At 35.7% G+C, this 23011-nt stretch overlaps 1 protein-coding gene across 2 annotated transcripts in view; it reads right to left on the reverse strand.

Annotated features, from left to right (window-relative positions):
* Positions 1 to 987: 987 nt before the first annotated feature.
* The window catches only part of REL (REL proto-oncogene, NF-kB subunit), a 37044-nt gene continuing 15020 nt past the window's right edge, over positions 988 to 23011 (reverse strand). For both annotated transcript variants that reach the window (XM_019942759.3, XM_033838486.2), the window contains 7 exons: positions 20045 to 20136; positions 8251 to 8391; positions 7042 to 7146; positions 6719 to 6931; positions 6071 to 6139; positions 5490 to 5561; positions 988 to 4388 (listed from right to left, as the gene is read on the reverse strand). In XM_019942759.3, coding sequence (XP_019798318.2) covers positions 3598 to 4388; positions 5490 to 5561; positions 6071 to 6139; positions 6719 to 6931; positions 7042 to 7146; positions 8251 to 8391; positions 20045 to 20136 — 1483 coding nt within the window. In that variant the 3' untranslated portion in view covers positions 988 to 3597. The remainder of the gene's footprint in view (positions 4389 to 5489; positions 5562 to 6070; positions 6140 to 6718; positions 6932 to 7041; positions 7147 to 8250; positions 8392 to 20044; positions 20137 to 23011) is intronic.

Raw genomic sequence — 23011 nt, forward strand, 5'->3', positions numbered from 1 at the left:
CCCCATATCCTCAAGTCTGTTCTCCAGTAGGTCTGTGTCTTTATTCCTGTCTTACCCCTAGGTTCTTCATGACATTTTTTTTTTCTTCTTAGATTCCATATATATGTGTTAGCATACGGTATTTGTCTTTTTCTTTCTGACTTACTTCACTCTGTATGACCGACTCTAGGTCTATCCACCTCATTACAAATAGCTCAATTTCGTTTCTTTTTATGGCTGAGTATTGGATACATATTTTGAACAGGGAAGAAATGCCTTCATGTTTTTTCTCCCTGGTAAGTTCTACTAAAGTATGTTATATGCTTATGATTTTTAAAGTTATACAACAGAAGTATTTCTTTTTGAAATCATAATTTCTAAGAAATATTAATGATAGTTAGGTGTCTTTAATCTTTTTCTTTCCAGACTATTCTGACCCCAAGTCTTATCATGCTCTCCTTCTCATTTCCCAGAATCATTCAACTCAGAATTTTAATTTTTATGACATTCACACATTCCCCATTTTGACAAAATTGACTAGCTTTAATCGTTCCAGTAAATTTATGGTTTGGTTGGATACTACACATAAGTGAAAAGACACATTGTTTCTAGCTAGAAATATGCTCAACATTTACGTACATTCTAGCTGTAAAATAAACTAGGTCTTTATCTTTAGCAAGTTACTTAGCATCATGATGATTCCATCACAATTAAGATTACTGTCCAAATTCTACAGTCATTTTGCCACTGGGATTACTTTGCTTTCAAACAATTTGGGTCACCATTATTAGTCATCAACCTGAATGTACATGATTCTGATATAATAAACTCAATGTCACATGAAGCAGAACTATAAAAATCATAAACATCTAATAATTAAAGCTATTCTTTCTTTCAAAAACCGAAGTTCTATTAGTAGTACTTTGAATGTTCAGTAAATATGTACTGAGTGCGTAACAGGAAGCAGACACTGTTCTACAAATGTGGGATTCAACAAAAACACAAAACTTTGCCCTCACGGAGCTTATATTCCAGTATGGGAAAACAAATATAAACAAACAAACAGTAAAGTCAGATCATGATAAGTGCTATGGACAAATGTAAAGGAGGGGAGACATGGAGTGTCAATGTATATATAGTTATGGAAGGCCTTGATCAAATAACAGTTGAGTGAGACTGAAGGATGTAAGGCATGAGGTACACATACAACTGAGTTTATTTTACAACTAGTTCCCTTGTTGTGGAGCACGGGCTCTAGGCATGCAGGCTTAGTAGTTGTGGCTCACGGGGTTATCTGCTCTGTGGCATGTGGGATCTTCCCGGACCAGGGCTCAAACCCATGTCCCCTGCATCGGCAGGCAGATTCCTAACCACTGCACCACCAGGGAGGTACAAAGGGTCTGAGGCAGGAGTGTCCTCGGTGTTTTTGAAGAGGAGCATTGAGGCTAGAGTGCCTGGAGCTGAATGAGAAGGGGAAAATGGTAGTGAATGAGGGTAAGAGAGGGAGTGTGGGCCCGCTAATTTTAAGGATTTTGGTCTTTAAGTGAGATGGCGAGCCACTGGATGGTTTTGAGCAAGTGAATATGATTTTATTTCTTTTAAAAATAATCACTGTGGCTACTTCAGGGAGAACAGACGGCAGGAGCACAAGTATGAAGAGAGTTTTTGGAGGCTATAATTCAATCTATGCAAGAGATGATGGTGGTCTGGAATAGGATGTTAATATCAGAGGTCAAAAGAGGTGGGCAGCTTAAGATATATTTTGAAGGTAGGGCCTACCAGATTTGCTGATGGATTGGATATGAGAGATAAAAGAAAAAAAAAGAAGCAAAGATGACTCCACTGTTTGGGACCTGAGCAACTGGAAACATGGCATTGCCATTTATTGAGTTGAGGAAGACTGAAGGATAAGCAAGTTTGGGAGGGAAGATCAAGAACTCAGCTCTGGATGTGTTGAGTTTGAGCTTTAATTACATCTCTATGTAGAGATGTCAAATAAGCAGTTTTACACACACACATAAGCTCCAAGACTGGAGTTCAAGGGGTGGGTCTAAGCTAGGGGTAACATTTGGGAGTTGACAGCATGAAATTGGATGAGATCACAGTGAGTTCGGACACATAACAAAGAGGACAGGTCCAAGAAAACTTCTTCCTCTTAAAAACATGGATGTAAAGTTAAAATCATAAGCAATTTTACAGGTATGGATCTAAATACTTCAAAATGTAGGGAACTCCCATACCTTGAAAGCTTACTTCAACTGCCTGCTGCCCAACTTAACATTTTAAAGAAATTTTGATTTACATGTAAATCTAAGAAACTCCAGAAAGCCTCAGAAAACCCCTTAGGGGTCACCTTTGGCCCATTGGCCTCAAAAATAATAAGGAATTAATTTTTCCAATGACATAGCCATTACAGGTTTTACCTTAAATTTGCTTAAAAGCAAATATCAGTTAATTCATTTAACTAAGAATACATTAATACATTATAAAAGAAGTATAAAACGATGTAGCTGGAAAAACTGAAGGCTTGCTCTATTGTTCTCCTCAGTCTGTCCTGGGAAAATGTGGCAGGATTCTCATGCTAGAATTCCCACCACACACAGTATCAGATCACATGTTTCAAAAGAAGAAACAGTAAAGCTCTTTTAAATTTCTATTTTGGAATTTTCCTTTTATGACTTTCCAACTTTGTATTCTACATACCCAAAGTTGGATTTTTTTAATGGAAAAATTGATTTTATTCAGTATTTAACATGTCACAGATTCATCATACACTGGTTTACATAAATTTTCTTTGTATGTAGGATTCCACAATGCATCATAGCCTAGGAGTTCAGTCTGTGTGGATTAATCTACTTTTGAAGCAAAAGTCTTCTGTAAATGCTGGACTTTTTCTAACTCTTCCTGAAGTTGGGAAATGAGTTCATCCTTCTCTTTTAGCTGCAGCTTCAAGCACTGAGCATTCATCTTTTATATCCCAACAAATTCTCTGCCAGCAAAACAAGAAGCTCCCAAGACAAGACTGCCTGTTAGAGGAATCCCCTACATACCTGAAGTTATACTTACAGTTGACCCTTGAACAACACGGGGGTTGGGGTGCAGACGCTCCGTGCAGTGAAAACTCTGTGTTTAAAACTGTACACTCGGGCTTCCCTGGTGGCGCAGTGGTTGAGAGTCTGCCTGCCGATGCAGGGGACACGGGTTTGTGCCCCGGTCCGGGAAGATCCCACATGCCGCGGAGCAGCTGGGCCCATGAGCCACGGCCGCTGACCCTGCGCGTCCGGAGCCTGTGCTCCGCAACGGGAGAGGCCACAAGAGTGAGAGGCCCGCGTACCACCAAAAAAAATAAAAACCGTACAGTCGGCCCTCTGTCTCCATGGATGTCTTCTGCATCCATGAATTCAAACAACCTCAAATCGTGTAGTACTGCACTACATATTTAGTGAAGAAAATGTGAGTATTAACTGGACCTGCCCGCACAGTTCAAACCCGTGTTGTTCAAGGGTCCACGATATACTGTAGTATAGTCTTAGAGAAATATATAATGTTGTATTTATAAAGGTAATATCAAAAGGGTTACCTTTAAAGGGATTTAATTCTTCAATCACCATTTATATCTTACAAGTTAACCTGAAAAAATTCGAATGCAAATGAGTCACTCAATTGTTCATTCTGCATACTGCCAATACCTGAATACTGACTATTTTGAACAAAACTATGACTGTTTGGATTAGTACCGTTTGATGGTCCTGACTCATTTATCATACTGTTATCTGCACAATTAAAGTCAGATCCCTCAAATGCCTCTGACTGTGAAACAAAAGCAGTAGTACTAGAACTGGCGACTGCTGACATCCTGGAAGAGGACATCTGATGGAGCTGTCTTAAGTCTCTTGGGTCTAACACTGAAGTACAGGCAGGATTTTCAAGATTCATGCTCACAAGTCTTGGATTATCAGTCTCCCTCATGCTGTCATTACTGGGCGTTATCATGTTCACAGGGCAATTAGGCAGCATGCTGGCATCAGAAATACCATATAAGTCAGCTGGTGACACGGATGATGCTTCCATTCTGCCTATGTCATTAGTATTGTTATAAATGCAAGCATTAGACACATTCAAATCACTCACAACAGACATTTCCAGGAATGGTGGGATAACTTGTGAATTAGAGGAAAGCGTCCCTGTCGAAAAACTACTCAGTGAATTTGTATTGACTGAACGTGAGGTGGCGTGGGCCACTGATGACCAGCTTGAAGAAGGCTGAGGTACCATTGTGGGTATGGCCGAAGCATGATGTGGCAATGCACTGGAGATGGGCGCAGATGAGGAATAGTAGGATTCTGCTTGACTTGAAACTGGCCCGGACGTTTCTGTCAAAACTGCACCATGCGAAAACAAGACTGGTTCTGTGGGGGAGGAAATGTATTTGTACAAAACGGAAATGAACAAAATTATAAAAAGCATTACTTCTAAATTAAAATTACATAAACACATAAAAAATTTTACAGGAAACCAATGTAACACTTCAAATAGAAATGTTAAATAGCACTAAAAATTATTACGAGTCCAAAATTGAATTCTTTAATACTAATTGTTTTACAAATACCTATAAAATAATTTTGGTAAGTTACTTTGGCATTGAAAATTTCACTCCAGTTAAATGTGGAAATCTAGCTTCTGAGGCCCTATAAAGGTATTTTTGAAATGTGAAAGATAAATATCAGAATTTCAGTTAATGGGCCTCTAAATATTCAAAATCATTTCATATTCTCCTCTTTAGGAGAATATGGAGGGATGGAGGAAACATTCATTAGGGATGACTTAAAAATCTACATAAATTTCCAAGCTATATTAAGATACTACTCACTCTAAGGTACTACAAAATTCCCAGTCAGAAAAAAAATGAACGAGTCTGTATTTATTTACATGTTATATGACTGCTGTACATATTAAACCAAGAAAAAGCTCTGATTTAAGAATGTAAAAAGAAAAAAAGACTTCTAATTAACCCTGGTTGAATGATCTAAACCAGAATTTGGCAACTTTTTTTTCCATAAAGGGCCAGAGAGTAAATATTTTAGACTTTGTGGGCCATATAACCTCTGTTGGAACTACTCAACTCTGCTGCTATAGTACAAGAAAAGCAGTCATAGACAATATGCAATCAAATGAGCTGTGTTCCAGTAAAACTTTACAAATAAATAAATAAAGATAGGCAACTGGCCAGATCGAAATCATTTCTTCCACGACACACTGTAATTAGTAAAATTACCACCATATGAATGAAATGTAATTTCTCAAACAATAAATCCCCAAAACATAATCATAGTTGCCAACAGGTCTTTCGGAAGCTGAGATCAATTCATTCAATATTCATAGCATAAAAAATATGTAGGAGTGGAATAAATCAAAGAGGCAGTTTTCATTCCTAAGAATGCAATTCCAATATACTGTGCAAAGCATTGGTCTCTCTAATCACAAGGAATACTCTATAGGGAATAAAATACCTTTTTTGATGAATCTTCCTTCTCCAGTTGATCCTAGGGGACTAGGTCTAGGTCTTTCAGGAAAATTAACTCCTATGATAAATTTTTTCCATTATTAAATGTAATTTGAAAAACAACAGTATATCAGTTAAAATTTGAAAAACTGAATAAAGCAAAACAAAACAAAACAAAACAAATTTACTTAAATACAAATCAATCCAAAATGTTCAGGGACCTCCCTAGTGGAGCGGTGGTGAAGAATCCACCTGCCAAGGCAGGGGACACAGGTTCAAGCCCTGGTCTGGGAAGATCCCACATGCCGTGGAGGAAATAAGCCCATGCACCACGACTACGGAGCCTGCGCTCTAGAGCCCACGAGCCACAACTACTGAGCCTGCGTGCCACAACTACTGAAGCCTGTGCACCTAGAGGCTGTGCTCTGCAACAAGAGAAGCCATTGCAATGAGAAGCCCGCGCATTGCAACGAAGAGTAGCCCCCACTCGCCGCAACTAGAGAAAGCCCGCGGGCAGCAACGAAGACAAATGCAGCCAAAAATAAATAAATAAATTTATTAAAAACAACAATGACAAAATATTCTTACCACAATCCTGCCACAGTTTCTGGAAAAGGAGAGTTGTTTTTTGTTTCTTTGCTTTATTGCCATATGTATCTGGTTAGAAAGAAACCGAGAAAACGTGATTCATCATGGGATTATGCTTCCTCTCCTTTAATAAATATACAGATGTTTTACTCCTACATAGAAAATGCTTTAAATAAATGTACATAAGATGGATTTATAAGTGTCACAAACTACATCCCAAGTCGTAATAAAGGATATTTTTCTTAGTAAAAAATAGTTTATAATATTCATCTTGTTTTCTTATAACACCTACAAGTCACCAATGTCAATTAATGCAATAATGGCAGATAAGGACCAAAATGGAGACCACTTTCTGAGTGGCAAGTATGCCATCTATCAAGAGGGCACAATAAGGACCAAAATAGAATCTCAAATGTAAAACAAATTTTGATAAACAGTTTAGAATACTTTGAAATTATTCCAGATACCTTTCCTAAGGAAGAGATTCAAAGGTCACAAAGATCAGTCAAAAATCAACCAAAAACTTTCAGGAAAAGAAACATAAATTATGAATAAACACAACTGTATTCAAGTGTATCTTACAAGAAAATGTTCTTAGCAGGACTAACTTCAAGAAATATATAAAACATTACCATGAAAAAGTCATACCTTTTTCGTCTGGCAGATATCTAAAATCCATAGATTCACTAACTTCCTGGTCAGAAGGTCTTCGCAACTGCATTTTTACTGTTACCGGTTCCGTTATAGCTTTGCAATATGGTGGAGTCTTGAAAACAATGGCTACTTGACGGTGTACATCAGCTTGTGAAAAGATACCTTTTGCTTCCCAATCGTTCAACACAAACCGAACTTCTATGTCATCTAGTGAATACGAAAGCAAGTAACAATGGGAAAAGAAAGTAAAATGTATCTATCAATCTAAAATATATTCTGAATTCAATGAAACAAACAAAACAACAACAACAAAATACCTTTCTGAACTTTGTCACAGAGTAGAAATATTTCATCTCCTCCTCTGACACTTCCACAGTTCTTGTTTACACGACAGATCCTTAGTTCTGCAGTATTAGGAGCACCTAAATATAAAGGATATTTTTAATGGGTTGCTACCTTAGTAATATGTCTTATTCCTTTCTGATGGAGAATTTTAGGAAAACAACTTACAGGATAGATAAAAGCTTTAGAGTATAAATAAATTAAGGGCACTCAATACCTTAATTATCCACATCTGTCCCCTGGTTTAGAGTGTTATGACTTCATTTCTAGGCAATGACATGTCCTCTAATTAAATCTCCTTGCTTCTAAATTCTGATTCGTCCTATCCATCCTATACACTGTCATCAGATTAGTCTTTTTAAATCATGACCATAACCCTGTGGCAATGTAGTTTTCATGCTTCCTATTATCTGGTCAACATTATTCCAATAATTCCCTGGCATTCAAAGCTCTCCATGATGAGGATATTCTGATTTATCTTTATAGTTCTATGTCCCACTATCCTTCTACATGTAAAACTGGTATAGTCATACACCACTGGTGGGTGCATATATAAGAGCATACAAACACACAAATATTTGAGGGCAATTTCATAATCTTTTAAAACTATAAATATCCATATCCTTTGATCTAGCATTTGCCAACATTTCTACAAATTTATGCTAGAGACATTTGCACAAGATATGCACATGTGGGATATTTACTGCAAAACAATTTGCTAAAGCAAAAAGAAAAGAACTGAGAAGGAAACAAACCAAATGTCTTGTAATAGGGTAATGATTTAGTAAAATTATGATATACGGAAATATGCAGCTACCGAAAAGAATAAGGTACCTGAAAGGTAAAGAGGTTCAAGATATGTTGCTAAGAGGAGAAAAAAAAAAGTTAAAAAAAAAAATCAATGACGATTTTTCAAAAAGTTGCCAAAAATATATTGTGTGAATGATGGTGATGATGATGAAACAAGGTATTTGTATATATATGAAGAAGAAGCCGGTGAAATATCTTTGGAGGATGAGATGTATAGGAGGTTTACTCTCCTCATCATCTACTTCAGATAAATAACGTCTACCCGGTAATGTTTGAATTTTTCCTATAATGAACACTTTTTCTAATTACAAAAAAACTTTAAAAAATCATTTTAAAGAGCTAAGCCTACAAATACAAGAAAATAAATTACTTACGGTTGTCATAAATTGGGTTAGAGACAATAGGACGTAGAGCAGTTGTCAAATTACCACGTTCGTCAGGGAGGAAAACTTGAAAACATAATCTCACGACATTGAGGTCACAGTCTTCAATATCAAGCAGCTCTTGCTCAGAGACTGAAAAGTATATATATTTTTAAGAATACAGAATAGTCACATAGAACTAAAATCCTGCTAAGGCCTCCTCCCTGCCCAATATAGCCTATAACCTTTAGTAGCATCCAAATCTGTCCTAACAAAAATAGAATGGTACATAATCTCAAGACTGCTTTTTAACCTTTTCATCATATAGTCACTATCCAACATAATTTGTTAAGTTATGACCATGGTCAGGAAGTAACTACCCCAGTCATGTGAAATTTAGAGCAGAATCCAAACTTGACATAAATCAAATTTTTACAAAAATGGTTGCAGGTTATACACAATAGAGAATAGGCATTCATTCATTAATTCAACAAATATGTATTTAGTCCAGTCATGTATTAAGGACTCTGTAAATTATCTCCAAAATCTATATAAGAATTACTCCATTTTACAGATGAGGAACTGATTTTAAAGAAATGAAATTGGGACTTCCCAGGTGGCGCAGTGGTTAAGAATCTGCCTGCCAATGCAAGAAACACAGGTTCGATCCCTGGTCTGGGGAGATCCCACATGCTGCGGAGCAACTAAGCCCATGAGCCAAACTACTGAGCCTGCGCTCTAGAGCCTGCGAGCCACTACTACTGAAGCCCGTGAGCCTAGAGCCTGTGCTCCACAACAAGAGAAGCCATTGCAATGAGAAGCCCGTGCACCACAACGAAGAGTAGCCCCCGCTCGCCGCAACTAGAGAAAGCCCTCATGCAGCAACGCAGCCAAAATAAATCAATTTACTAAAAAAAAAAAAAAATTAAATTAAATTACTTGTCCAACATTTCACAGCTAAGAAGTGGCACAGAAGAATTCAAACTCAGGCCACTGAATCCAGAGCCTATGCTCTTAAAAACTGAACTCTATTAGAAAATTTTACATATGTTTTGCATAAAAATGACATACACAGGAATATCTACAAAAACTCAGATCAATATTTTAGGGATTAAATACCAAGAGGATACTAGAGGAGGTAAGTCAGCTAGTTTCCATAAGAAATTTTATGTGCAAACTAGGTTTGCTTAAAAAAAAAAAAAAAAGCTACAGCAGGAAAATTTTACAGTTCTGAAAAAAAAGTTTTTAAACATTCTTTATTACAGAATATAATGACAGTTTGTTAAATTGCTATTTAAAAGAAATCCAGTTCCAAAGGAGAATATTACTGCCTTTTTTAAGATACTATAAGGTGCAGCAATCAACCATAACTAACATAGCCGTACTTTTAAAAAGCATGAAATACACATATTAAATTATATGAACATTTTTAGTTTTCAGAAAGTATTGAAATTTGAAACACTAAGTTTGAAAACAGTTAAAACCCCAATTCTTTTTTTTTTTAAATTAATTAATTTATTTATTTTTGGCTGTGTTGGGTTTTCATTGCTGCACACAGGCTTTCTCTAGTTGCGGCGAGTGGGGGCCACTCTTCGTTGCGGTGTGCGGGCTTCTCATTTCAGTGGCTTCTCTTGTTGTGGAGCATGGGCTCTAGGCACGCGGGCTTCAGTAGTTGTGGCACGCGGGCTCAGTAGTGGTTCGTGGGCTCTAGAGCGCAGGCTCAGTAGTTGTGGCACACAGGCTTAGCTGCTCTGCGGCATGTGGGATCTTCCCAGACCAGGGCTCGAACCCGTGTCCCCTGCATGGGCAGGCGGATTCTTAACCACTGCGCCAACACGGAAGGCCAAAACCCCAATTCTTTACAATTAGCAGTAACTAATAAAAATGACAATGTACCTTTTTTTTTTTAAATCTAGTCTGATAATATTGATCTTTTACTTGCAGTATTTAGTCCTATTACATACATACATACATACATACATTTATTTATTTATCTTCTTTTAACATCTTTTTTTATATCTTTATTGGAGTATAATTGCTTTACAATGGTAAAGGTTCTTCATGACATTTTTTTTCTTAAATTCCATATATATGTGTTAGCATACAGTATTTGTCTTTATCTTTCTGACTTACTTCACTCTGTATGACAGACTCTAGGTCCATCCACCTCACTACAAATAACTCAGCTTCGTTTCTTTTTATGGCTGAGTAATATTCCATTGTATATATGTGCCACATCTTCTTTATCCATTCATCCGATGATGGACACTTAGGTTGCTTCCATCTCCTGGCTATTGTAAATAGAGCTGCAATGAACATTTTGGTACATGACTATTTTTGAATTATGGTTTTCTCAGGGTATATGCCCAGTAGTGGGATTGCTGGGTCATATGGTAGTTCTATTTGTAGTTTTTTAAGGAACCTCCATACTGTTCTCCATACTGGCTGTACCAATTCACATTCCCACCAGCAGTGCAAGAGTGTTTCCTTTTCTCCACACCCTCTCCAGCATTTATTGTTTCTAGATTTTTTGATGATGGCCATTCTGACTGGTGTGAGATGATATCTCATTGTAGTTTTGATTTGCATTTCTCTAATGATTAATGATGTTGAGCATTCTTTCATGTGTTTGTTGGCAATCTGTATATCTTCTTTGGAGAAATGTCTATTTAGGTCTTCTGCCCATTTTTGGATTGGGTAGTTTGGTTTTTTGTTATTGAGCTGCATGAGCTGCTTGTAAATTTTGGGGATTAATCCTTTGTCAGTTGCTTCATTTGCAAATATTTTCTCCCATTCTGAGGGTTGTCTTTTGGTCTTGTTTATGGTTTCCTTTGCTGTGCAAAAGCTTTGAAGTTTCATTAGGTCCCATTTTTCTATTTTTTTTTAATTTTTTTGTGGTACGTGGGCCTCTCACTACCACGGCCCCTCCCGCTGCAGAGCACAGGCTCCGGATGCGCAGGCCCAGTGGCCATGGGCCACAGACCCAGCCACTCCGCGGCACGTGGGATCCTCCCGGACCGGGGCACGAACCTGCGTCCTCTGCATCAGCAGGCGGACTCTCAACCACTGCGCCACCAGGGAAGCCCCCATTTGTTTATTTTTGTTTTTATTTCCATTTCTCTAGGAAGTGGGTCAAAAAGGATCTTGCTGTGATTAATGTCATACAGTGTCCTGCCTATGTTTTCCTCTAAGAGTTTGATAGTTTCTGGCCTTACATTTAGGTCTTTAATCCATTTTGAGCTTATTTTTGTGTATGGTGTTAGGGAGTGTTCTAATCTCATACTTTTACATGTACCTGTCCAGTTTTCCCAGCACCACTTATTGAAGAGTCTGTCCTTTCTCCGCTGTACATTCCTGCCTCCTTTATCAAAGATTAGGTGACCATATGTGTGTGGGTTTATCTCTGGGCTTTCTACTCTGTTCCATTGATCTATATTTCTGTTTTTGTGCCAGTACCATACTGTCTTGATTACTGTAGCTTTGTAGTATAGTCTGAAGTCAGGAAGCCTGATTCCTCCAGCTCCGTTTTTCGTTCTCAAGATTGCTTTGGCTATTCGGGGTCTTTTGTGTTTCCATACTTAACATTTTGGTACATGACTCGTTTTGAATTATGGTTTTCTCAGGGTATATGCCCAGCAGTGGGATTGCTGGGTCATATGGTAGTTCTATTTTTAGTTTTTTAAGGAACCTCCATATGTACTTTTGACTGTTTTTTTTTTAAACTACACTCAGTAGCTATCACAACATTAAAAATTATTCCATTGTCAGCAATCTTAAGCCTAGCATTTCAAAGAGCCTACAAAAACATATTTGTACAACTAAAAGGTCAAATGTTATGATACAAACACCTGTACCACAGCAGCATACTCTCCTGGCACAATTAGGTATGCAATGAGAGATCTACCTCTTCAAAATAATTTTTTATAGCATTATAAATTTAGAGGTGAAGACATTAGTGTTTCCCAATTCCAAAGATGAGTAATCAATAAACACAAAAATAAACTGACAAGTTTAAAAACAAACCTATGTGAATGGATAAACTGTGACAGCTATACAATAAAAAAGAACTATGGATATATACGCAAAAATGTACGCATCTCGAAAACATTATGTGAGCAAAAGGAACTAGATGTAAAATATATACCACATGATCCATTTATATGAAAATTCTAGAAAAGATTAATTGATGGCAACAGAAAGCAAATTAATAGCTGACTGGAGCCAGAGATGGGAGAGGGAATTGACCGGGAAGTGGACAACGAAATTTTGTAGTTAATAGTGGCAGTTGTAGAAATATTCCTTATCTTGATTGTGGTGGTGTTACATATATCTGGGTGGATCCTACTGTATGTAAATGAGACCTCAAGAAAAGTTTATTTAAAATCTTTTAAAATAGCACATAAAAGAAAAATAAACTCATTAATAAACCAGGAATGGGAATGAAGATATATTTATTATAAATCACAATATCACAGAAACCCAGAGAGGTAAGTTCAGAATAAGAGGACTCTTTTTTCCAGATATAGCTTGCCAATTTTGTAAGAGGTAGCTAAGACGATGAGAAACCAAGTTGAACTCTCAATAGACTACAGGCAAAAAATAAAGGAGTTCAGGGTCTGCTAAGGATGGAGAATCTGATAAATGCCCAGTGCTTTGGTTGGGGCTCTGGAGGAGCTATACCCTAGGAGTAAGGGTGAACTGGATGCAGAGATACCAGACCTCACCTAAATCATTCACTAATTTTAGATGATCTGGGACTGCTAGTGTGACAAGCCACCCACCACAAGAAAGTCTTCTGAAGGGAGAAAACACCCTGGACCTAAACAACTTTGCATATAGGATGACTGGTATTCTATTTTAAATAAGCAGGCATAAGAAGAGACAAAGTAATTTTTTTTTAAAGAAAAGAAAAACAACAGACTATAGAAACAGACCACAAAGGTTCCAAATAATGAAGTTTTCAGATACATGATTTAAAATAACTACACTTAATAAATGTAAGGAGTTAAAGACAATATTGAGAGTTTAGTAGAGTACTTGAAACTATTGGAAAAGGAACCAAACAAAATTCTAGAACTGAAAAATACAGTAAACTGAAATTTTAAACGTCATCAAATTTATCAACTGTTTTATAGAAAACACTTTGTGTCTTGTCTTTCTATATAAGCCAAGGACTAAAATCTATTTACCAATATTTTATACTAAGAGTTTTCTAAGTGTTGATTTACATTAAAGTCTTTAATCCATTTGAAAGCTGATTTTTATATATGGCGAGAGGTGGGAATCCAACTTAATCATTTTTTCCAGCTTTGCTTATCAAGTATTTCCTCCCTTTCTCTTGATCTGACATGCCACCACTGTCATTTACTAAAGTTTCATATTTTCTTAAGTCTGTTTCTGGGCTCTCAATTTTACTCCACTGGTCAATTTGCCTATTGTTACCCCAATATTACTTAATTAGTACTTATTCATAATAAACCCTAATATCTCATAAGTATTTCTTCAGAATAAACCCTAATATCTGATAAGGTCAGTTTTTCATCACTATTCCTCCTCTATAAATTATCCTCCTTTTCCTGTTCAGAATCATCTTATCACTTTAGTGAAAAATCTTGTTGGGAGTTGTTTGGAATTTCACTGAACCATATATCAATTTGGGAAAAAATGCAATGTTTATAATATTGATATTAAAGAATATGATATACCTCTCCATCTATTTAGGTGTTCTCTATTATCTCATAATAAAATTTTATAATTTTCTCTAAAGAAATCTTGATCATCATTTCTTAGAGTTGTTGCTAGGTATTTTATATTTTCTGACAATATTTTCTTTAATTATTTGCTGCTGATGTATAGAAATGTAACTGAATTTTGTATGTTAATTGTACAATGCATTCACCCTTTTAAACATTATATTAATAATCTGTATATCCTTTCGAGTTTTCACTGTAAATAATAGCTTCCAATAATTACAGTTTTATTTCTTCATTTTTGATCAGCTCTGTGCACTGGTTACAATCTCCAGTACAATGTGGAACAGAAGTGGCAAGAGTGCACATCCTTTTCTCATTCCTAACTTTAAAGTGAATGCTCTGGATGTTTCCTCCACTTAGATAATGCTTGCAGTAGGCTTTTAAATATATAGCATGATACAGAATGTCTTATTTTAAAAATTCTGCAATGTGAAAAATGATAGTTGAAAAATCTAGCAAAAGAAAGCATGAGACCAATCAAATTCTCTTAAATTTCTCTTAAACTAGTTTAAAATTTCCCTTTATATGTGATCAAAAAGATACATACAAGGTAACAATTATTCTCCTTAATCTATCTTTAGCAATAAATGTCACTCCTTAGTCCTAAGAGCAGTGTATATGCAATAAGAATTTCATTTTTATCAAAAAGATATGATCATGATTTATTTGTTTTCAAAGTAGGGATTAAATTTTTTATATCAATTATAACACCTACTAGCTCTAGAGATGTGACTTTTCTAAAATTTTAATTATTGCTAAATATTACTAAAATTTAAAAAGTAATTAACAGAGCAAAAATGTACAGTATATAGATTAACAATTTTAAGAGCTATATCTTATTTAAGGGGAAAAAACCAAAGTTTAGTTATAATTCTTTTAATTTCTGTTACTTAAAATGTATAGTTATAATAAAAGCTAACATTTAAGCGCTTGTGTGCCAGGCAAAAGGTAAATGGTCATAGCAGTCTATCATTAATTACTCATTCTTTCAACGTATTTATTGGGCTTCTATTATGTGCTAAAACAAATGCTAGACAAAGATATGAAAAGACAGCCTGCCCTTAGTGAGATTAGTGTCTGGATGAGAAACAGATGCATAAACTAAAATTACATAATGTAACGTGAAAAGTGTTATAATGGGAGTATGTTCAAGGAGTACTGAAGGCATAAAAGTGCCCCAAGTTCTGCACAGTGTAATAAAGAAGGATTTCTAAAATGACTGCAATGAAGGATAATGAAGTACACAAGAGCTTTTTTTTCTTCTTGCTGTTTAGGCTTTAAGTTTTAAGTGGTGAGGAAAGGCTCTTATTTTCTTGTATTAAACCAGACTTTTAGAGACAAGAATCTGTTAAGAGACTACCTGTCTTTTTAAACTGTATTCTCTTTCAGACTACCAAAATAAAATAATCCCCCCAAACCCAACTGCAAAACAGCCTTTGTGCTCTCACAACAACTCAATGTCCTCTGTACATGGAAAAAAAGTAAAGTGACTAATAAAACAGAATTGCAAATACTTTATTGTAAAAATCTTATGGATTTTAATCACTGAATATTAGAATTCCTTATATGTCATTAAATACATAGTTAGAAAGTGACAATTAAAAAATTTTTCCCTGCTTTTGCAGTAAGAGTCCCCTATGAAGTCTAACTGACATTTTTTTGGTACCAGCTAAATGGACACTGTTAAAATTTGATAATGGAGCCCTTAAATAAATTCCTCACACAATTTAGACTTCAGCACGTTATTAGATAATTTGAACAGGTATTTTACATGAAGCCTCAAGTTTAATACTACTTGACTGTTATATGTCCCTATCTGCAAGAGACAGTTCCTGTTTTAAAGAACTAATGGCAAGAAAGATAAGGACTCGCCTTAAAACATCCTAGATACATGCAAAGTAAAAATAATTTTTAATAGTCTTTGCATTTTCACATATTTGATCTTTAGGGAACAGACTGTCATAATGAGATAGTCTATAGACCAGAATTTGTAGACCCTATTCTGCTAAACATTTCCAATTCCATTGTTTCTATATATCATAAAGATATAACACAAAGTCGGCTAGTATCTTGTTATCTTTACCAGTATAATTTTCCTGTGTTAAGTGATACATCTATAAAAAAGTGTCAGTTCAGCTCTGACAAATTCCTACATAAGTGGTAGAATTTAACAGTATATCCTGAAAATAGCATAGAATAAACAACCAAGAAAGGTCTATAGCTGAGTTCAGATTATTTTAATTAGTTTTTAGGGTTTTGAGTTTTTTCAGGGGGATTAACCATATTAGAATATGTACAGCACTTTGGGAAAACAGAATACTTTGCTCTGAGAAGGTCACAGATAGCTTGAAAGAAGTGTCCCTTAAACTTGAGGGATGAGCAGAAAGAATTCACCATGTAGATTAAGGTATTTCATGCTAGGAACTGCACGTATAAGAACACAGTAGCAAGAAAAAATATGGCTCTTCCAACATGACAAGTAATTCAGAATGGCCAAAAGTTCAGATGGCATGTGTACACTCAGTGCTAGGGGAAGGACGGACAGGAAGTTGAGGCAGAGGATGACAGCTAGAAATGACGCTGGAATGGAAAACAAGGATCAGATTATGAAGGGCTTTAAATGCCATGCTTGAGAAACTGAATCTAGCAAGTATATCAGGGTTTCTCAAAGTGTGGTCCATGGATCACTTGCATTAGAATCATCTAGGGCAGAGATTTTCAAATTGTAGTTTGAGACCCAATGGTCATAAAATTAATTTAGTGGCTTCATTAAGCATTGTCTTAAAAAAAAAGAAAAAGAAATGGAATTGAATAGAATAGAAAGCATACTGCATGTACTAAGAGTTTAGGACCCATTGGTCATAAAATTAATTTACTGGGTTGGACATGCATTTACTTTAAAAAAAAAATCAAATGGAAAGGAATGGATTAGAGAGTATACTGCATGTAGTAAGAATATTGTTTTTTATCTATGTGTGTACGTGTGCATGTGTATGTATTGAGTAGACAAATAAAATCTATTTCCTACTGTGAGCTGCAGTTAAGAAACACGGATCCAGAGGCTTCTTAAAATGCAGAGCCCAAGGCCCCACATCAGACCTATCAAATTAGGGGAAATGTGGCCTGGATTCTACATTTTTAGCAAGTACTAAGGGATTCCTATGCACATGCAAATTGAGAGTCACTGGTGAAGATGATGTGGAGTCACTGAAGGATAATAAGCAGAGTTCTGAACTGATTCATATTGGTTTCAGAAGAATCTTTTTGGATGTAGAGTGTATAAACTGCTTGGAGGGTGATCTAGAATAGAGGCAGGAACACAAGTTTAGAGGCTATCAATAACAGTCCAGGCTAAAAACTGATGTAAGCTTACATTCCTACAATGGTAGTGAGAAGAACAGAGACGACTGAGAGATGGTCAGGGTAGATGAACAAAACAGTTTTTCTGGAATAGAGAATGGTTCATGAAGAGGAGCAGTGGACAAGAAGGTAGGAAAGATATGTTGGAGCTACATGTGGAAGATTTCCAATTTAGGGCCATTTCGTTTTTAAACTATTTAAGGAGCCATTGCAACTTTTTAATCACAATAATATAGTGATTATATTAATATAATCAATAATAATATAATATCAATAATCAATAATAATATATAATCACAATAATAAAGCACTGTTCTAAGATTATTCTAATGGGTGGGGGCGGGGAGTTAATACAACAGTTAATACAACAAGCATAGTTGAGATAAAGCAATGTGCCTGAGAGCCAGGCTACCTGTTTTCAAATCCTAGCTCCACCAGGTATTATTTCCTTAGGATAATTTTCAAAAGTGGAAAATTTCTGGGTCAAGAGTATGCTCATTTAAAATTTTGATTTATTGCTAAAGTAAAAGGCCAACTTTTAAATTAAAGTGGCCATCAAGTCTAGGCATAGTATGAAACAGGGATAATGCAGTATAAAACAAGGAGATTATAAATAATAGCTACCATTTATTAAGTATTATTTGTAATTCAAGGAGTAAATGTTAAGTACTTTATGTACACTATTTTATTTAATCTCTGCTTTACAGAAGAGAAAACCAAAGCTTTGGTTACTTAACTTTCCCAAGTCACGTAGCATGTACAAGTGGCAATGCTGGAATTCAAATCCAGATCTCCTGACTCCAGTGGAAAGGGCATTAAAACGGAAAATGCAGGAGTCAAAAGGCAGATGGGCCATCTGTGGAAGTTTGGGGGGTTTTCTGATTTTTGTTTTTACCAATCCAGAACAAGGCATGATATTAATAACATATACTCATATAGCACTTAGAATAGTTCCTAGTACATAATTAGTGTTTTACATATTTTAGTTCATTTAATTCTTATAACAACATATGAAGTAGGTACTATTATTATCTCTACTTTATAAATAAGGAAATGAAGGCATAGAAAATATTTAAGGAAAAAAAAAATCACACAAGTGGGACTTCCCTGGTGGCCCAGTGGTTAAGAATCCGCCTGCCAATGCAGGGGACACAGGTTTGAGCCCTGGTCCGGGAAGATCCCACATGCCACAGAGCAACTAAGTAACTAAGACCATGCACCACAACTACTGAGCCTGCATGCCACTACGACTGAAGCCCACGTGCCTAGAGCCCATGCTCTACAACGAGAGAAGCCACCACAATGAGAAGCCCACACACCACAACGAAGAGTAGCCCCTGCTCACTGCAACTAGAGAAAGCCTGCGCGCAGCAACGAAGACCCAACACAGCCAAAAATAAATAAATAAATAAATTTATTTTTTTTTAAAAAATCACACAAGAGTTCAAAGTCTATATTCAATGGAGTTTTTTTAGTAAATTGAAAATAACTTAAATGTTTATTAATAGATGACTAGATAAACAAATTAAAGCCTACCCAAACCACAGAATACTGTTAAAAAGTAAACTAGATTTATAAGTACTAATATGGAAAGATGTTTAAGATATATTCCTGAGTGAAAAGTACGAAGTAGTAGATTAGGAAGTGTAACATGACTCCATTTGTATAAAAAATACATGTGTGTGTATATATATACATGACACATGTATAAAGAAAATTCTAGAAAACTTTACATCAAATTTAACAGTAGTCTCTTACAGTGAGTAATACTGAAGAGAAAGAAGGGAACTTTTGCGTTATACTAAATAGTATGAAAAATAAAGACCTAGAGAAAAGAGATGCAGACCTTATAATTCATAAAAACACTACTTGTCTATGAGGATATTCTTTAAATTATCATCATATCCCTGAAATTATTTTTAAACTACCACAAAAAACACAAACTAACAATATAAGGATATCTTAAATATGACAAAGAAATCTATTCTTTGAAAATTTTATAGTTGTTCAATACCTGAATCATGCAGATTTAAGTGGCTGCAGATGACTTTACAATGGAGACCACTGTAGTGTAGGGTGTCAGCTTGGTAGTCATTTTTCTATTCAAGAAATATAGCCCTCACCTATTCTGTAGCAATTGTGGCATCATTACCAGGTGCTACACCAGACAGTGCCATCCCCAACAAAATCCACTGAACAGTAAATATCTAGCCGTACACACAAATATACTATGAAAATATTTTGTATAGCCTCTACTATTTCTATACTACTTCCACATTGGGATTAGTTTAAGTTTCACTGTTGAATATGCCCTTGAGTTAAATGCACTCCAATACCTTATAACCACAGTGCCTATTCAATATTCAGAGGGGGGAGTATATATCGTCTGCTGGAGTGGCAAAAGGAAGGCCACATTCCAAAAGAATCAGAATATTTTTGAGAGGGTTTTCTTATAGAAAACAATGAAACTCTTCACTGATAGTAGAAAGCCTTGTGTGAATAAGATTTTTTTTTTCAATACTGAAGCATTTTAAATATACTTTAATCCTCATTTACAGGTGTAAGACAAGTATATAAGTTAACACAGAACTTAAGATAGCTTTTAAAGCACAGGTTGAAGATACAAATAGAAATCATTTATCACAATAAGTCAATATCCAAATAATAGAATTAATTAAATCAAACATACTTACCATTGAAAGGATTGATTCCTGCCCTTATTCTTGAAATAATAGCTTCTTTTACTTCTTTTTTTTTTACACATCGAATACCCAAATTTTGAAAACTAGAAGGAAAACACAGAACTTTCAAATTTCCTTATAGCTGAATACAAGGACACATAAATGAGGTTTTATTAAAGGATACTGCAAAAATCAAGCATAAAACCAGCACTGAAAGGTCATCATAATGTCAGATGGAGATATTAAAAACATGAAGTACATTTCCAATTGCTATGATAAAGATGTGAGGATAAAAAAATGGGGCTATATTTCTAAGAGAACTGTTAAAAGAAAAGCAGTGTATACTTTATCACTTTTACATACAGTATTTTATGGTTAGATCTTACTAATATTCCTGCGTCAAATATACCAAAGTGGACAAAGATTAAGAGGAAAGCAACACCAAAAAGCTAAAATTCACCTCCCAAATGAATTCATAATCAAATCAATAAAATCTGTACATTTGATAATGTAAAGCAAAAGTTGTAAAAAGATGCCCACAGGCTGACACCTACAGGTATAGTTTTGCTGAGCTCATAAAAGTGTTGACTACATTTTTAAAAAATGTGCGTAGACTACCAACATTTAAAAACCAGGTAACTGCATATAAACATTCTGGATTTCTGGCTTCTCTTGAACATTTTAAAGGTCTGGCAACAGCAGATTGGCACAGAAACACCTGGCTGGAGCTAAGCACCTGCAGCCCCATTTATACAGGGCTCTGCAGTTCGCTACAGTGCCTGCTAATCCTCTTACACCTCAACCTCTCCACTCCATGGACATCTGGTTTTTGACTTCAAATGACTTCACGGCCAGCAGCAGTGGAATATGTTTTGTGCCTTATCATATGAAGTTATAATAATCATTCATCATAAGAAAGCATCAAACTACATATTTTTTTCATTAGAAAGATATTTAATACCAACAATAATATTTAACAAAAGTTTCAAAATGTCATTTATGGAAAATTTCTCAACTGCTACAAATATTACTAATTTGCATATGTGTAGTACAGATGATGGTGGGGGGAACTCCCCTACCACCACCAGTCATACTTGTTCCCACATGGAAAAACCATGACATCATTAAAGTTGGGTGGGTGTGAATAAGGAAGCAAAACTTGGTTATACTAACATTACTATTTGTTCAAACTTGACATGGCCCTTTGCACCAGGAGGTCGCTTGCCTTGTTTGCCCCCTCCATGCACTGTTGTCTTATTGTTCATGCTCTTCACATTCACCACACCTGTGATTTTGTTAGCACCTAAAATATCTTTAACATTTCCTTCTTCTGCCTCCAATAATTAAAAAGTCAATCTTGAACTTGTAATCCTTTCTCGAAACCCTGAAATCATGATTGTCTTCCTCAAAAGTATTCCACTTCTTTGAAAGATTCTTAGGTTGGTTCTCACTTTTTCTTTGACAAAAGATTTTAAAGAACTCTTTGTTTTTATATATTTATACACTACTTGACAGTTTCATCTGAATAATCATATTTGACTCCTATTCACACACTGAAATTCTGACATGAGGAAACCAAGGATCACAGAGATTATCTGAATCAATTACTCATTCATTCATAGTCATTCAACAAGTTCTGGGGTTCCTACTACGTACCAAAAACTCTGGTAAGTAATGGGAGTATACAATCCCTCCTCTCGTGGAGCTTACAGTCTAGAGCAGGGGTTGGCAAACTATAGCCCATGGACTAAATCTGGCCCACCACCTACCTGTTCTTGTAAATAAAGTTTTACTCGAACAAACTTATTTGTTGGCATATTATCTACAGGTACTTTCATGCCACAACAGCAGAGTTGAGCAGGTACAGTAGAGACCACAGGGCCTGCAAAGCCTAAAATATTTACTGTCTGGTCCTTTACAGAAAAAGTTTGCTGAAACTTTTTTTCTAGTGAAACAGACATGAAGTAATCACACACCAAGATGCTAAACTGAAATCATGACAAGTTTTATAAAGGAGATACACATTATGTCACAGGAACCTATGATGGGAGAGAGTTGATCAATTAGTATGTTGGTGATGGAGTCATGGAGAGAAGTGGATAGATTCAAGACCTATTTAGGAGGTACCTGTTAGTGAATTCAACGTGTGCACCTCTGTGAGGAGGTGTCAAGGATGACACCTATGTTTGGGGCTTTTACAGCAACTAGTAAAACAAGGTACACTGGAAGACCAATTTTGAGAGGAAAGAGGTATATATGATCAGGGTAAGATCATAGTTTGGGGCATATTCTATTTGAGGTGCTTTTGAGCTATTTAAGAGAATATGTCAAAAAGGCAATCACCCTTATTACCATTCCCTACTGAAAGAAACCAGGGATCCTTAGAAACAACTGAAGATTTCAAGGCTTGGGCAAGAAAAGTACGAGTAAGTCTTGAACACTTCGCTGTGTCAGAAAGTAAAGAAGTGCTCGAAGAAAGATGGGGACATATCAAAAGGACACAGGAAACAGTTTGAAGGGGCTTGCCTTGGTCAAGTTTGGGTCAATTTGAAAATCAAAATAATAATGCTAGTAATGGACTAGCATTCAATTATAATACACTGAATAAAAGAATCCATGAGTCTATAGTGTTATTTTTTCAACTGAGGTAGGGGAAGATGGAAAAGTTCTTTACAATAGAATGCCAATTAATATCACCAATGGGAAAAAACTAATATAGTGTCTCAATTTTGAGAATAATACAGCATCACCTCTGTAGATTTCTCATCCAAAATATTTCATATTAACATGAAATTATTATTCATGGTAATATGGACATAATCATGAGCAACCATTCAGACTAATCCACATTGAACAACATTCTTCAAAACAACCTAAACTCTTCAAAAATGTTAATGTCATGAAAGACCAACAAAGGCCAAGAAACTGTTCTAAATCAAAGGAGACTAAATAAGCATGACACCTAAAAATAATGTATGA

This window comes from Tursiops truncatus, chromosome 14 (genome assembly GCF_011762595.2).
Source record: "Tursiops truncatus isolate mTurTru1 chromosome 14, mTurTru1.mat.Y, whole genome shotgun sequence".
In the NCBI taxonomy this organism is placed as follows: Eukaryota; Metazoa; Chordata; class Mammalia; order Artiodactyla; family Delphinidae; genus Tursiops; species Tursiops truncatus.